Genomic DNA, 12,480 nt, shown 5'->3' with positions numbered 1-12,480 from the left:
TTTTTAAAATAGTGGAACATTGCATCATGGGTTCCCTCACTGGCAATTTTAAATGTTAGTTTCTCGATACTGCTATTTCTAAAAACTAGGTCTTAGGGCAGGGCACACCAGATGTTTTAAAAACATCTTGATTTGTCAGAGACTCCCCCCCAGTCAAGATTTAACAGACCCAACTTCAAAAGGCAGACAACAAACAGGAGGATAGAACAGTGAAAAATCTCAGCAACATACAATCACAAGAGATAACTGCTCTGTTAGGGGGGAGAGAAAAGGGAAGGCGTTTGTAAGCCACTTTGAGACTCCTTCAGGCAGAGAAAAGTGGGGTATAATAACCAACTCTTCTTTTTTATGCTCAACTGGAACCAGCTGCAACATAACAGAAACACTTTGGTCTCCAGCCAAGGTTTAGATTAAAAAAAAAAGTCAGGTCTGTTTTCTCTTCTATAATATGCCTCTTTTTAAGGTGTGCAGGAGAAATGCTCTGTGAGCTCTCTCAAATTCTAGATTCTCAACAAACCCCCTCCCCCCTCAAGGAACAGCCCTTAGCGGCTTTTAACATCTTTCCTTTCGGTATCCAGGACTTCACTGTAGAACTGATGTTGTTTTGAGTGGACATCTGAAAGCACACCATAAAACAAAAAACCTTTTGGACTATAACTACAGCACAATCTGTTTTAGCTCAGATCCACTTTAAAAAGAAGACCACCATGTTTGATTCAGGTGCGCCTGCTATGTTGCAAACAATAATAGTATCCAACCTTCACTACGGTTTGACTCCACTAGGAATCTCTGTTCACATGAGACCTTCTTTGTCCCCACCCATACTCAAACTATGTGCCCTGTAGTCAAATGTGCATTGTGCCCTGAAAACATCAGATGCACTGAATGAGCGACACGGTTCTGCTCGTAATTACTACTGCGATCTGAGTCTACAACTAAGACGTAAATTGGAAAAAAGGATTTTTGTGTGTGTCTAGTGGTGCAGTGTGGTAAGGCAGCAGACATGCAGTCTGAAGCTCTGCCCATGAGGCTGGGAGTTCAATCCCAGCAGCCGGCTCAAGGTTGACTCAGCCTTCCATCCTTCTGAGGTCAGTAAAATGAGTACCCAGCTTATTGTGGGGTAAACGGTAATGACTGGGGAAGGCACTGGCAAACCACCCCCTATTGAGTCTGCCATGAAAACGCTAGCGGGCGTCACCCCAAGGGTCAGACATGACCCGGTGCTTGCACAGGGGATACCTTTACCCTTACTAGTAGGAGAGCTCAGAACACCCTTTTCTCACCTTCATCGCATGGCATCACGCCCATTGCACCAAAAGACACATAGAGCATTTCGCTGAACTCTCCATAGATTCCAGTCAATCGTTTTGCTCGGATTCGTATCTCATAATCACGGCAAGTCTTCAAAGCATACACAGGAAGTTTTGTGGTCGAGACCAGCGTCTCCAGCTGTAACGATAAATTAAATGTTGATACCCAGTGTGGTTAAATGGTTCATGTCAGACGACGGTCTGGAAGAGCCTTGTTAGAATCCCCACTCATCTGTGAGAGCCTGATCCTGGGCCAGCCATACATTTCTTTCTTTCTTTCTTTCTTTCTTTCTTTCTTTCTTTCTTTCTTTCTTTCTTTCTTTCTTTCTTTCTTTCTTTCTTTCTTTCTTTCTTTCTTTCTTTCTTTCTTTCTTTCTGTCTCTCTCTCTCTCTCTCTCACACACACACACACACACACACACACACAGACACACACAACCTAATCTCATAGGGGGATGAAATAGAGAAAGGGAATTGGTAAAATAACCTGAGAACAAATCAAACCTACTGCTGAATTAGCCCTGCTTAATTTATTTATTTGTTGTTTTTGGTTTCTGCATGTTCATGGTTTTTGTGTGTGTGTCCTTATTGACTGGAACACTGCCATGACACAGTGGCACTGTCTCTATACTGGATGTGAGCTATTGGATGGTTTTGTTCTGTTGTGGTATTTGTTTTGTGTGTAAAATAAATGCAGTTATTTTTTTAAAATGGATGACGGAAGAATGGTGTAAGCCCTTTGGGGAGGAAAGTGGAGCATGCATGAAGTAAATAAATATACGAAAAGGACCAAAGAACTATGCTTAATAGGGGTGGCCAAACTGTAGCTCTACAGAGGTCCATGGACTACAATTCCATGAGGTCCTGCCAGCCCATGTCAGTCTATTGCAGGGGTAGTCAAACTGTGGCCCTCCAGATGTCCATGGACTACAGTTCCCAGGGGCTTCTGGGAATTGTAGTCCATGGACATCTGGAGGGCCGCAGTTTGACTACCCCTGGTCTAATGCCTCAACCACGTGGCTAAGCTGCCACTCAAATCAGTATATTGTACTGGACAGTTATGCACAGTGGCAAAGTCCATGCAAAAAATGTATACGTTTGTATCCATTAAGGGTCAACCATAATGTTAGACTCAAAACTGTGAAGAAAAAAAGGAAATCACGAGGCACCATGATGTAGTGGTCTTCTCTTCCAATATATTGTTGTAATAGTAATCGTAGTATCACATTGGCAAAATGCTCATAATCGTCAGACGATTATGTGATACTACGTGACAATGTGATACTACGATTACTGTTACGACAATATATTGGAAGAGAAGACCACTACATCATGGTGCCTGGTGATTTGCTTTTTTCTTCTGAGTCCACATTGAGGAATCCACGGTTCTATACTTGATTGGAGACTCAAAACTCTGGCGGAAACTTGGGTGCTGATGGAGCTATCAACATTCCGCAGGACCTGCAAAATGGCGGTCCCCAAAAGATGGACAGAACAAGACTGTTCCTATGAAAACCTTGAGAACTTGGCAGCCTACCCAGGATTTTGCCATCATGAATTACTCGCCCCCCTTATGCAAACTTGATGATCACACTGTTCATACCTGACAGCAAATCATTTGTAAATGGGTTAATTAGCATCAGGGGTCCTTCACTGTGAGAACTGTCCATTCATTCTTTCCTTTTGTAGATAGTTGAAATGTGCAGTGTAACCATCCTTTACAGTTTCAGGTGAGTAGCCACGCTGGTTAGCAGTGAAGAGTCCCAGTAGCACCTTTAAAAGACCTACATGATTTTGTGGAGAAGCTTTTGAGAATCAAAGCTTTTTATGGCCTATTCTGCACACCATAGATAATACACTTTCAATGCACTTTAGAAGTAGATTTTCCTGTTCGGCACAGGAAAATCCAGCTGCCAAAGCACATTGAAAGTGCATTATCCTATGTGTGCGGAATGGGCCTATGACGTGTACATTTTTAGCATGATAACCTTTCGAAAATGTTGGGGTTTAAGCTTTTGAGAGTTAAAGCTTTGACTTTTGAGAACTTACATCCTTAAAGTCTTGTTGGTCTCTCAGGTACCACTGGACTGGAATCTACATCCTACACATTTCTACTTAAGCTCATCTTTCTAGGACTTCAAGGATAGTCTAAAATTCCATCTGAGTATGTGAGTTTTGCTGGTTTATTCTGAGAAAAGCAGGATACTCGTGGTTGTTGGTGAGTTTTTCTGGCTGTGTGGATGTGGTCTGGCCCTGACGATTGTGTGTGTTAATGTATCACGTTCCTTTTTTTATCTTAGAATCTCCCAGGACTAGGAATTTCCATTCCGGTGTTTGATGGGATTTCATTAGCAAGTCCACTAGCAAGTGTTTTCCTGTGTCTGGGTAGAGTTCATTAGAAAGACTTGCCTGAACATGCCAGCCACAGTTATTGCGATGTTGGCAGAATGTCAGGGGCTAAAATTACCAGACCACAACCACACAGCTTGGAAAACCCACAACAGTGAGTTGACTCTGGCTGTGAAAGCCTTTGATAATTTATTCAGGAAGCTTTTGTTATGAGAGAAATTATGTCTGCCAGAAATGGCTGTTATTACAGACTGGGGTTCTATTGCTATCATGCAGTTCACAATTTAAATGTTTCGATGAATACAAGACAATGAGCCATAATTGTCACTTAATACCGTGCAATTAAAGAAAACACTGTTTTGAAATAAAATTACTTCTCTAAGGATGTGAAATGAGGAATTAACAATTTTAAAGTTCTAGGCTCATTTGAACAATATATTTGAAATCCATTAAACCCCACTGAGATCAAAGCAGCTGTAATTAAGGCGGCTTGTAAAATCTTAAAAGGAGGGTGACATAATCATTAAAAGAGCAGGGGGGAAATGTTAATAGCAATGCTGCAAATGAATTTTGAAAAGTGAAAACGCAATATTGTTTCTGTTGGGACCAAACGATGAATTGACGCCTCACTGTTTTCATTGCAAATTCAGTGTGGACAATAAATGCCAAGAGTTTAGTGACTACCTCCCCTTGAAAACTGGTTTTATTGTAAATGCTTTTATGTTTACTGTTCCAGGAAAGGTTGTTGATCTGCAAGCCAGGACAGGAGCTCTTCCTGTGCTATTCTGCTGTTGTAACACCAGAAATCACTATGCAGTTCAGAATATTTATAAGTGGAATTATATGTCCCTGTCCACTGGCATTGGACTAACCAGATGTTTCTGTTGATGGATGGAGTAAGTACGAAGGAGGTCTACTAAGAAGTAAGTCCCATTTTATACAATAGGACATATTCCTAGGAAAGTGCTTTTAGGATTGCAGCCTGAGTCTACCATATAAGTAGACCTCTGCCCAGAAGATAAACGTAGATGACAATAAGGAAGGTCCAATTCTGCAGTCTTCCAGCGCCTCTCCTCCCATACATACCTCATTCCATTTTGTCCCATTGACGTCTTTGTACTGCAGCTGATAGTACAGAGTGATCCATCCACGTCGAACATCTGCAGAAGGTGGAGGCTTCCAAGTGACTTCAATATCTGTGTAGACACCTATTGGGCTTGTGTTTAGTATACTCCAGTTGAGTCCAATGGGAGGGTCAGGGATTACTGCGAGTTAAAACACAAACGTTTTCCAATGAATACAGAAAAGATCTTTTCTAGCATGAACTTTCTCCCTGGATATCTCTCTCACAAGAAACTGGGAGACTTCTCTAGAAGGCTCTGTGACACAACAGAGAATTCTGAGGCAATCTCTCACTTATTAGTTGAGGGAGTCGAAAATGACCTTCTGGCCCTCTTTAGCTCTATCTCATCCTCCTTAGACTGGGCATGAAGGCATGTGTGTGAACGTACATGTGTGAAGATGAAGAGGTAGGGGATAAGGGATAATAGGGTGCTTATCAGGAGAGATATCACAGGAAAGTTTGCTCAAGGCCCACAAAAACCGGCATCTACTTCTGGGCATGTTGGAGGGGCAGAACAGGTGTACTGGTGGGGAGTGGAAATTGGTAATATAATGGCCCAAGTTGTGTGTGTGTGAACTGGGGATTTGAAAGAAGCGCAAGCTGCTGAAAAACTGATGGATAATTCCTGTATACTTGGTTTTGGGATAATCTAAGATGTGTGGAAGAAGGACGTAAACAAACTCGAGACCTTCCAAAAGTGATCCTTGTGGCAGATTCTGGGTGTCTCTCTATGTGATCATAATGGAAATGAGACAATTTGGACAAAATGTGACAACCAGCTACAAATTAAAAAACAAATCCAAAAGTGCAGACTGTAATCGTTTGGCCATGTCTTCAGAATGAACACCAGCAGACTGCCTCATGAATTTTTCTGGCGAGAACAATCAACTGAATGGAAGATCCAATGATTGGCACCGAAGAAAACAGGGCTTAACAGATAGAGGAAGATCTCAGAAACCAGCGATTGACTATCCATAAGGCCAAAACTACTGCCACCAATTGCTAGGAGTGGAAACACATTATAAACAAGGCTAAAATTCCAGCGGCACCTACAGCTGCGTATTGGCTGAGAGGACAACCTGCTTTACCAATTGGCAGCTAAAGGATAAAAATAAGAAGAAGGGAGAATGAACAGATCTGCGCAAATGTGCAACTACATCTAATTTTCAAATTAATATGCCCCAAGAAACTTAAAAAAGCAGGCCATAGTACATAGTAAAAATATACCTATTTCATCGACATGAAAACATTCATCATCGTACGTTTGATTTCCACTTATCAGCTTGACGCAGTAAGGAACCCAAACAGAGGTGTATGTTGTGTTGAAGTAACAGCTGTTTTCACCTGCAGTTACATAATCGGGACATTCCTTCCATTCACTTGGCCTAGAATGATAGCAAAATTACAATGAAAAATGCATATTTCTGGAAGAAAAAAACTACACAGGGTTTGAGAAAACAAAAATATTCTTTTAACCCCCAAGCCCACCTAATAAGCCTGTTGAGTGGAAAGACAGAAGAAGGAAAAAGGAGAAAGGCTACAGTGGTTGCCAGAGAAGGGAAAGAAGAAATAGTGGGGGAAGGGGAATGAAGATGCTCTCCCCCAAAAATCCTTGTGGTTTCCTACTTGTTGCACACATAACCCCCTAACTGTATCACAGATTTAATGAAAAAGAAATGTTGATCGTTCATACGAAAACAGTTTCAAATTAAGCTAGCACGGATGCCGTGGCTAATTTCACGATATTCAGAAGTGATAAACTTGGGGGAAGATATTGAGTGGAAGCTGTACAGATGGCTAAAGACCAATCAACATGGGAGCTAAATTGAGGGAGAGTGATCTAGAAGTATCCGGTGGCTACTGTGTGAAACAGGATGCTGGTCTGTTAGCAGTCAGACCCCTCCTCTCATTGAGGGGCAGTTTATAGTTAGAAAGCCATAAACACCCTTCCTTTAATATCATGTTAGATATCAGTTGCAGTACATTGCCTGGTTGAAAGTGACACTAAAACAGATGTCATCGAGATCATAAGTGTAAACACCCTGTCTGACTCTACAGGTCACAGACAAGGATGCCAACCTCCAGGAGAAGCTTGGACATATATCTTAGAATGTATGAGAAGGACCAGCTGACCCGCTGGTGACTTCCCGTTGCTTTAAAGGAGGGGGAAGGGGGAGCGAAACATATGGTTTAAATGGCTGGCAGCCATTTCACCCATTGATTTTGCCCCCTCCTGCTTCCAAGAATTCTATGATTCTAAGTGGGGGGGAGTGAAAAGGTTTAATTAGCTGCCAGCCATTTAAAAATAACAGCAGATGGGTGTGCCCACCCCTCTGTTAGGCTGAAATAGCTGCTAACAATTCAGTGATTAATTTCATTTTTTCCTGCTTTGAAAGTGTGTGTGTGTGTGTGTGTGTGTATGCAGTGAAACCCATCAATGAAATGGCTAGGAGTCATTCTGTTTTGGGCTGACATTCTAGAGTCAGAGAACCAGATATTTCTCAGATTCTATCGATTCAAAAAAAAATATCTGATGAGACAAAGCAGGATTGTTTGTGAATTATTTATTTATTTATTTATTTATTTATTTATTATTTTGACTTATATCCCGCCAATCCCCGTAGGCTCGTAGCAGGTAACATCAGTATTAAAAATCCCATTAAAACTCCCCATTAAAAGACTGAAAACTCATAACATGGCGGACACACAACCTACTCCCCCCCTCCCACCCCTACAAACAAGGCGTAGAGGAAAGGAGCGAGGATAATGTCCACCGTTGTCCAATCATCCACATACTACCTATTCACCAGTTAACTACAAACTGTAAGACAATAAATCACACAAGTGTAACCCTAAACACACAGAGGTTCATATAGAACCATGGCTGCTTTCCTCTAGGCATTTCTGGTGCCGTAACATGGTATGGATTTAATCTTAGCAATTTCAAATGTATGATTCCCTTGTCCGTACCTTTTTATATACATCAGTTGAATGTTTTCTGGGGCTGTCAAATTATGAAAATCACCATTATTCCAATAACATGAAAACGTTTCCATTTCCGGTGATCTGCAGTTAATGATCCGTGGTTTTTCTGAAATAAAAGAGAAACAAAATATGAATTATATTCCCAAGAGAAAATAACACAGGAACGGATTGATTTAAAAAAAAAGAATTCAATAATGCATGTTCATACCATCTGATCCCAACTAAGCAATGCTATAAATGGCTCCTGTTTTCTATTTGCCAAATCTATTTGTTGGGATGAGAGAGATTCAGACACACACACAGGTATCCGAGTGTAAGGGAAGTCTGCCGATTTTCAGTTGAGCTCCCCCCGAAGAACAGCATCTTTTATTAACATCACTTGCACATAACATGTATCCATGTATCTCTTTTGGCCTTCAGGCCGGTACTCAAACACAGAAGCTTCTTGCGTGTAAGCGTACAAGCAGCTATTGTTCTTTGTGCTTTCTACTTGCATTGCGATAACAGCGTGTTCAGCAGTTCACTTTAGCAATACACACACACACACTAGGCCTGCACCACATCTATTACATTTGTTACCATATCTACTACAAAAATATGCATATGGTCAAAACTGTCAATTCTATATAGCCCATATGTCTTTCATTTAAAATGTCTTTCCTTTCTCACGTCTCCCTGCGAGGTGCTGCTAGTTAATTTTGCTAATGGCATTTTAAAATATCATTATTAAAATGATAAAAATCTAAATAAATAAAATAAATAAATTGAAAAGGAGTCCGAACCACTTTCATGAAAGGTAAGACACTATAAGGGTGGTGGGAGTGATATGGCTGGGTCCATTGGAAATAAGAGAATATTGCTATTTTTCATACTATTTGTGTCATGTTCAAGAAGAACATATTGGAAACCAACAGACTTCTCAAGCAGAAAGCACAACTTCTTGTCTTGAATCACATTCCCAAAGCTGACAGCATTCCAAGAGTGTGTCCGTTTTAATCACCTTTGGCTAGAGACTCCCATTTCTTCATCTGTTGATTCCACTCTTGGCCAACCCACCAAGTCAATCCTAAACCAGATCACAAGTCCCCAGGGGGGGTGTTACAAGCGAGCAACTCCAGAGGATCCCAGAGTGCCCCCTAATGATTCTAGGTTAATATTTTCTTGCATCAAATGGACAGAGACCAAATCCAGTTATTGTCATGTTGCTTCTGAAACATGGAGTCATATGATGTATGTGGTTCCAGTTCCCATCCTCTCCACATGGGAAAAGTTTAGTTCAGCTCCATAGTTTGAATTTCTACGGAGCATTGTGTTCACTGGTTTTTATCTGCTTGTGATTCTGATAACCACTTTTGATGTGAAGTGGCTTAAACACACACACACACACACACAATTCTGAGAAGCCAACCCTGTGGAATCCACATCTAGCTTTGCTGGAACAGCTTTTGACAAGCTGCCAAGATACAGCCTGAAGCTGCTTTAAAGCGACCTCGAGGAGTGGCAGAATATCCAGCCATTACAATCACAAGGACGGACAAAAGCCAAGCCAAAACCCTTGACGCCTGTTTTTTGTTTTGTTATCATCATGGATTTTAGCTATGGTCTCAACTCTGGGCAAGCTGGAAGGCAGCTGAAGCCAATCCAGGAGCACAGGATTCTTGTCCTATTTAGCCTACATAATTCAGAAGGCCAACATGTCACCTTTCCTTCCGAGGTTATCTTGGGATCATCACAGTGTTCTTTCCCACTAATTTACTGTTGTGGCAATGGCCAGTCTAACAGAACAGCACGAAACTCTGGCACTGCAGCCTATGGAGTGGTCCATGAACTAGGCGTGCACAACTGGCTGTTTTTAAGCCTGAAACCAAACACCAGCCATGCTTGGCAACTTGCCATAAACCCCCAGAATCATCTTCCTAACTTGCAAAGATCATCTCAATGGACATGGGCCTGCTGATTTCAAAACAGCTACCGATATCGTTTCCCATTTCCACATTGGAATTCTATTGATGAATAACATGCTAACTGCATGCAGGGGATGGGGACAGAATAGGGTTAAAATACTGGATGGAATGGAACCTTCTGCTAGAAATGAACGTGCAAATGACCAAAACAAAGTGGCTCTCCTTCTGAAAAACAGCACATTTACTTTTCAAGGCCTGTCAGGTAGAAAATCTCGCATCGATGATGTGAATCAAACGCTACCTGTCATAAGAGTGGAGATTAATGACAACAATGACACGGAAATAGCCAAGCACGGATAGGTGGTCTGGAAGGTAAAGGAACCTTTTATTCCAAGAGAAAATAATGGCTTCACAACCTGAGACACCAGGCCTCCCTTCCTGGAATGCTCTTAAACATTTTCACCAGTACTCATTGGTTGCAAAACGGCTTGCTCTGCAATGATTTATGAGCAGATTATGGGTATTTGTTCTTTTACTTAAAGAGATAACGGCAAATGTTCATCAAGAGTTCAAAGTGTGCTTCATCACATATGGTACACATAGGTGATGACAGCTCTGGGTTGGGAAATACCTGAAGACTTTGGAGGTAGAGCTAGGAATGGACAGGATTTGGGGTGGGGAGAATATGAGTATATTGCTATTCAGTCCACCTTCCGAAGCAGCCATTTGGTCCAAGGAAACTGATCTCTTGTCACCTGGAGATGAGGTGTAAAACCAAGGGATCCCCGGGTTCCACCTGCGTTCTCAATAATGCGTAATGGTTCATGCCCGTGTTTTTATTTAGCAATCAAACTATTTTGGGCTTGTTTTTCAGTACAAAGTACTTACAGAGCAGCAGTACAATGCCCAGAAATGTAATTTTCTAAAAAAAAAAAGAATAATGCAATCAAACTGACTCAATGGAAGAGAAGATAAAAGAAATGGATGAACCAAATCCAGCAGGAATCTCCTCCACTACATGAACAAAACCAGGATGCATCAGCGGAGCATAATCCAAAATAAAGAGAACCCCATATCAGCAATGAACCTAACTGACCCCCAAACGTTGGCGGTCTCCAGGTGTGGCATCTCCCTTGAATCACAAGGGACATCTCCCTTGAATCACATCTGACCTCCAGACTACAGGGATTAGTGGCAATTTTGGAGGGTGAGCTATAAGGCATTCTACTCCATTGTGGTTCATCCCCTCTCCAAACCCTGTCCTCCCCTGGCTCCATCCCAAAATCTCTAGGAATTGCCCAACAGAATTGGCAACCTTGTTCCCAGCCCATGATTAATTTAAATCCAAATCTCTATGGAAAACAATAGGTTTAAATATTGTCTTGCACCAAGAGCCAGCTTGGTGTAGTGATTTAATCTGGAGTCTCCAGTCTTTAATCTGGAGAACCAGGTTTGATTCCCGCTCCTCCACATGCAGCCAACTGGGTGACCTTGAGCTAATTACTGTTCGGTTAGAGCTGTGCTTATAGTGCAGTTCTGTCAGACCTCTTTCAGCCCCACCTGCCTGGATTCCCTGAACAGCGCTACAACGAAGTGATTTTTGAGGGAGTGTTGCAGATTGTGTACGACGTCGTGCGTAATGTTAAAAAATATTGTTACACAATGGTAAGACTTCAGCAACATTAACGCTGTGCGGAATGGTTCACAGTATTCTCTCAATTAATTTAAACCAGCCTTTCTCAACTTTTTTACCGTTGAGAAACCCCTGAAACATTCTTCAGGTTTCAAGTAACCCCAGAAGTGGCATGATTGTGCAGAATACGGTTGGGAAGCATAGCTGTGTACACACCCACTTGGGGACTGTCCCCTTCCCACCCCCTCCTGGACCATCATTGGCTATGGGGGGGGGGTTCCAACATGACCATATATGGTTATATCACCTGATAAATATTTAACAAATTTTAAAAGTATATAAAAAAATTAAATAACTCCTACCCATTTGGTAAGCCCTTCCAGGGCTGTCAAGAATTCCCCAGGGTTTCACAAAACCCTGGTTGAGAAAGCGTGATTTAAACTATACATTCAAGCAGCAGGAACCAATTCCTAATTTCATTTATAAGTAGAGCAAGTATGTGTATATCTGCTTTTTATCAGACAATAAAAGTAACAAACTGCTTCCAATTCACTCCCCTCTCACGCATCCATCCATCCTTCCTGTAAAGACCTTCAAATGGCCAGGCCTATCTGGAACTGCAAATTGAAATCCTTTCTTCTAAAGATCACCAACAATACATTCATTCACAACCAATCTGGGAACAGAATCAGGGACCTTAGGATAACCTTTTACAGTCAAAGTAGTATAAAGGACGGGGGAGGGGAAATGACACAGCATAAAAGAGTGATTTAAGTCCAATTGGTGGAGCAGATGGACAGTAGATTCAGAACAAACAGAATCAAATACTTCTTTACTAGGTGTGAGTCAGTTTGGATAGTTCAAAAACCACCCAAATCAATGTTGATTTGGACACTTTTTGGGCAAATCTTGTCTGAGTTGATTGCCCCCCAAAGTTAAACAGTCTGAATGAATCTTGCCGAATTGCCGAACCATGATTCGGGTGCAATCTGGCCATGAAGAGATCAGGAAGTTTAAAGGGACACCCCCCCTTTCCGTCTATTCCATGTTCGGGGGGAGGGGTCTGAGGTAGAGGCACCAGATTTGCAATGAAGCTGGGGGAGCCTCTCCACAAAGGAACCCCCACATTTCAAAAAGATTGGTCCACTGATTTTAATGGTGCCATTGACTTTAATG

The 12,480-nt window shown here is 41.8% G+C and overlaps 1 protein-coding gene across 3 annotated transcripts in view; it reads right to left on the bottom strand.

Moving 5' to 3' along the window:
- The window catches only part of GHR (growth hormone receptor), a 149,728-nt gene that overhangs the window by 7,360 nt on the left and 129,888 nt on the right, over nucleotides 1-12,480 (bottom strand). For all 3 annotated transcript variants that reach the window (XM_077347054.1, XM_077347053.1, XM_077347055.1), the window contains exons 3-6: nucleotides 7,753-7,873; nucleotides 6,010-6,167; nucleotides 4,746-4,924; nucleotides 1,284-1,449 (exon numbers count right to left, since the gene is read on the bottom strand). In XM_077347054.1, coding sequence (XP_077203169.1) covers nucleotides 1,284-1,449; nucleotides 4,746-4,924; nucleotides 6,010-6,167; nucleotides 7,753-7,873 — 624 coding nt within the window. The remainder of the gene's footprint in view (nucleotides 1-1,283; nucleotides 1,450-4,745; nucleotides 4,925-6,009; nucleotides 6,168-7,752; nucleotides 7,874-12,480) is intronic.

The sequence above is a fragment of the Paroedura picta genome, chromosome 7, assembly GCF_049243985.1.
Source record: "Paroedura picta isolate Pp20150507F chromosome 7, Ppicta_v3.0, whole genome shotgun sequence".
Lineage (NCBI taxonomy): Eukaryota > Metazoa > Chordata > Lepidosauria > Squamata > Gekkonidae > Paroedura > Paroedura picta.
Note: the sequence above shows the minus strand (reverse complement) of the source record. Positions and strands in the feature narration are given on the sequence as shown.